At 43.2% G+C, this 2,500-nt stretch overlaps 1 protein-coding gene across 2 annotated transcripts in view; it reads right to left on the bottom strand.

Annotated features, from left to right (window-relative positions):
- tspan12 (tetraspanin 12) overlaps positions 1-2,500 on the bottom strand; it is a 55,510-nt gene that overhangs the window by 859 nt on the left and 52,151 nt on the right. For both annotated transcript variants that reach the window (XM_063218046.1, XM_063218047.1), the window contains exon 8: positions 1-205. This exon is cut by the window's left edge and continues 859 nt beyond it. In XM_063218046.1, the coding sequence (XP_063074116.1) occupies positions 1-205 (205 nt within the window). The remainder of the gene's footprint in view (positions 206-2,500) is intronic.

Raw genomic sequence — 2,500 nt, 5'->3', positions numbered from 1 at the left:
GGGCATTATTAGGGGGGTCACCACCGGTGCCGGTGCCAGTCAGGGGTGGTTCGGGAGGCTTGCGGTCGTAGTAGAGGGCCCAGAGGAGGGTCAGCGTGAGGGTCATGGCCAGGATCTGGGCCACGCCGATGGACACGCCCAGGAAACGCAACACCTGCAGCTGCTTGGTGCCCCGGATGAAGCTGTACATCTTTGGACCGCAGCCCTGGAAGACACACACACAAACACACAAACACATTTTAACCCTAACCCTGTCGTATAATTCCTTAACGACTTAAGCTATGACTACGAAACTTGGTAACTTTTAAAATTTAGTTGGCTACAGTTTAGTACCAAAAGATTATGTTTATCATTTTTGGCGTTGCCATGGCAACGGTTTTCTGACAGGTATGTCTGACTGAAAATCAATGATCTAAGTCTCATTATTGTTACTTTTTCATATTTTTTTGTTATTTCCATTAGCATCAGACCGCTTTGTGAGCATTTAAGTGGTCTGAAGCATGTAATCATTCAAATTTAAGTGCATTACCTACATTTGATGGAAAATACTTTATGGCGCGATTTTGGGCATTATAATCAGATGATGTCATAATGACGTCATAATACCAGATAATGACACAAAAATGATGCCATTCATAGATGTCCATATGTAGATCATCTTCCCAAAGTTTGGTGGTCATACCATATTCCGTTCATGAGTTATGAGGCCCAGGCCCAGGAATGCCAAAAAAGCCCAGTCTGAATAGGGTTAATACTTTTATTTGGATCTCACCATAAAGGCAGCATTACACATCCAAATGGGGATGGAAGCAAGGTCCATAGCAGTCAGTAGAGACTGATCAGGATCATAGAGTCGTATGCAATACATAACAGTGGATCAGAATGGCCTGGTTAATTTAAGTTGTTTAGGGGTAGACATGGCACCTCCTTCACCATATTGCTAGACTACCAATTGTTGCAGTATTTGAGCAGTAGTTAGTAGTCTTCTTTGAATTGTCCTTATTAAGTGCACAGAACTCACACGCGCACACATTCACACACACAGACACATACGCACACACACACACGCACACACACATAGATAGATACAGTGCCCTCCATAATTATTGGCACCCCTGGTTGAGATGTGTTAAAAGCCTTAAAATAAATTCAGTGTTTATTGCAGAAGAATACTGTCACACTGAAAATTTTAGGAAAATGTAGCCTTCAACTCAAATGAATTGTAGGAAAATAAAAAAAATCCCTGACTAAAAAATAATTATTTTTCATTAAATCACCTGTTCCACAATTATTGGCACCCTTAACAATTCCCAGGAAATAAATATAATTGAAGCATTTCTGTCATTTCTACAGTAGTTTACAAAGTTTACCAGAGTATGTAGGAACATTTAATTAGTAATTCATCACTTCCTGTTTCCCTGGGGTATAAATATGACGTGACACCGAGGCCATTTCTCTTATCCACTCTTAAACATGGGAAAGACAAAGGAACACAGCATACAAGTGAGGCAGATGTGCGTCGACCTTCACAGGTCAGGCAGAGGCTACAAGAAGATTGCCACTCAACTGCAGCTGCCCATATCTACTGTGAGAGGAATAATTAAGAAGTTCAAAATAACTGGAACAGTGGTAAACAAGCCTGGACGAGGACCCAAGTTTATTTTGCCACCACGCACAGTGAGGAGGATGGTAAGAGAAATCAAAATATCTCCAAAGCTCACTGTTACAGAATTACAACAAATGGTAGCATCCTGGGGTCACAAAGTCTCCAAATCAACCATCAGGCGCTGTCTACACGCCAACAAGCTGTTTGGGAGGCATGCACGGAGAAAACCTTTCCTCACCCACAATCATAAACGCAAACGTCTGGAGTTCGCCCAGCGGTATTGGGGCTTCAACTGGGACCGTGTGCTTTGGTCAGATGAGACCAAGATTGAGCTTTTTGGCAACAAACACTCTAAGTGGGTCTGGCGTGCCACGAAAGATGTGCATGCTGAAAAGCACCTCATACCCACTGGGGGTGGGTCAGTGATGCTGTGGGGCTGTTTCGCTTCCAAATGCCCTGGGAAGCTTGTTAGGGTGCATGGCATCATGAATGCTTTGAAATACCAGGACATTTTAAATCAAAATCTGTTGCCCTCTGCCAAAAAGCTGAAGATGGGTCGTCACTGGGTCTTTCAGCAAGACAATGACCCTAAACATATGGCCAAATCTACACAGAAATGGTTAACCAGACACAAAATCAAGCTCCTCCCATGGCCATCTCAGTCCCCAGACCTCAACCCCATTGAGAACCTGTGGGGTGAGCTGAAGAGGAGAGTACAGAGGAGAGGACCTAGGTCTCTGGATGATTTAGAGAGATTCTGCAAAGAGGAATGGCTGAAGATCCCTCTTTCTGTCTTTTCCCATCTTGTGAAACATGATAGGAGAAGATTAGGTGCTGTTTTGTTGGCAAAAGGGGGTTGTACAAAATATTAACAACAGGGGTGCTAATAATTGT

This window comes from Engraulis encrasicolus, chromosome 15 (assembly GCF_034702125.1).
Source record: "Engraulis encrasicolus isolate BLACKSEA-1 chromosome 15, IST_EnEncr_1.0, whole genome shotgun sequence".
In the NCBI taxonomy this organism is placed as follows: domain Eukaryota; kingdom Metazoa; phylum Chordata; class Actinopteri; order Clupeiformes; family Engraulidae; genus Engraulis; species Engraulis encrasicolus.
This window is presented reverse-complemented; position numbering and strand designations above follow the sequence as displayed.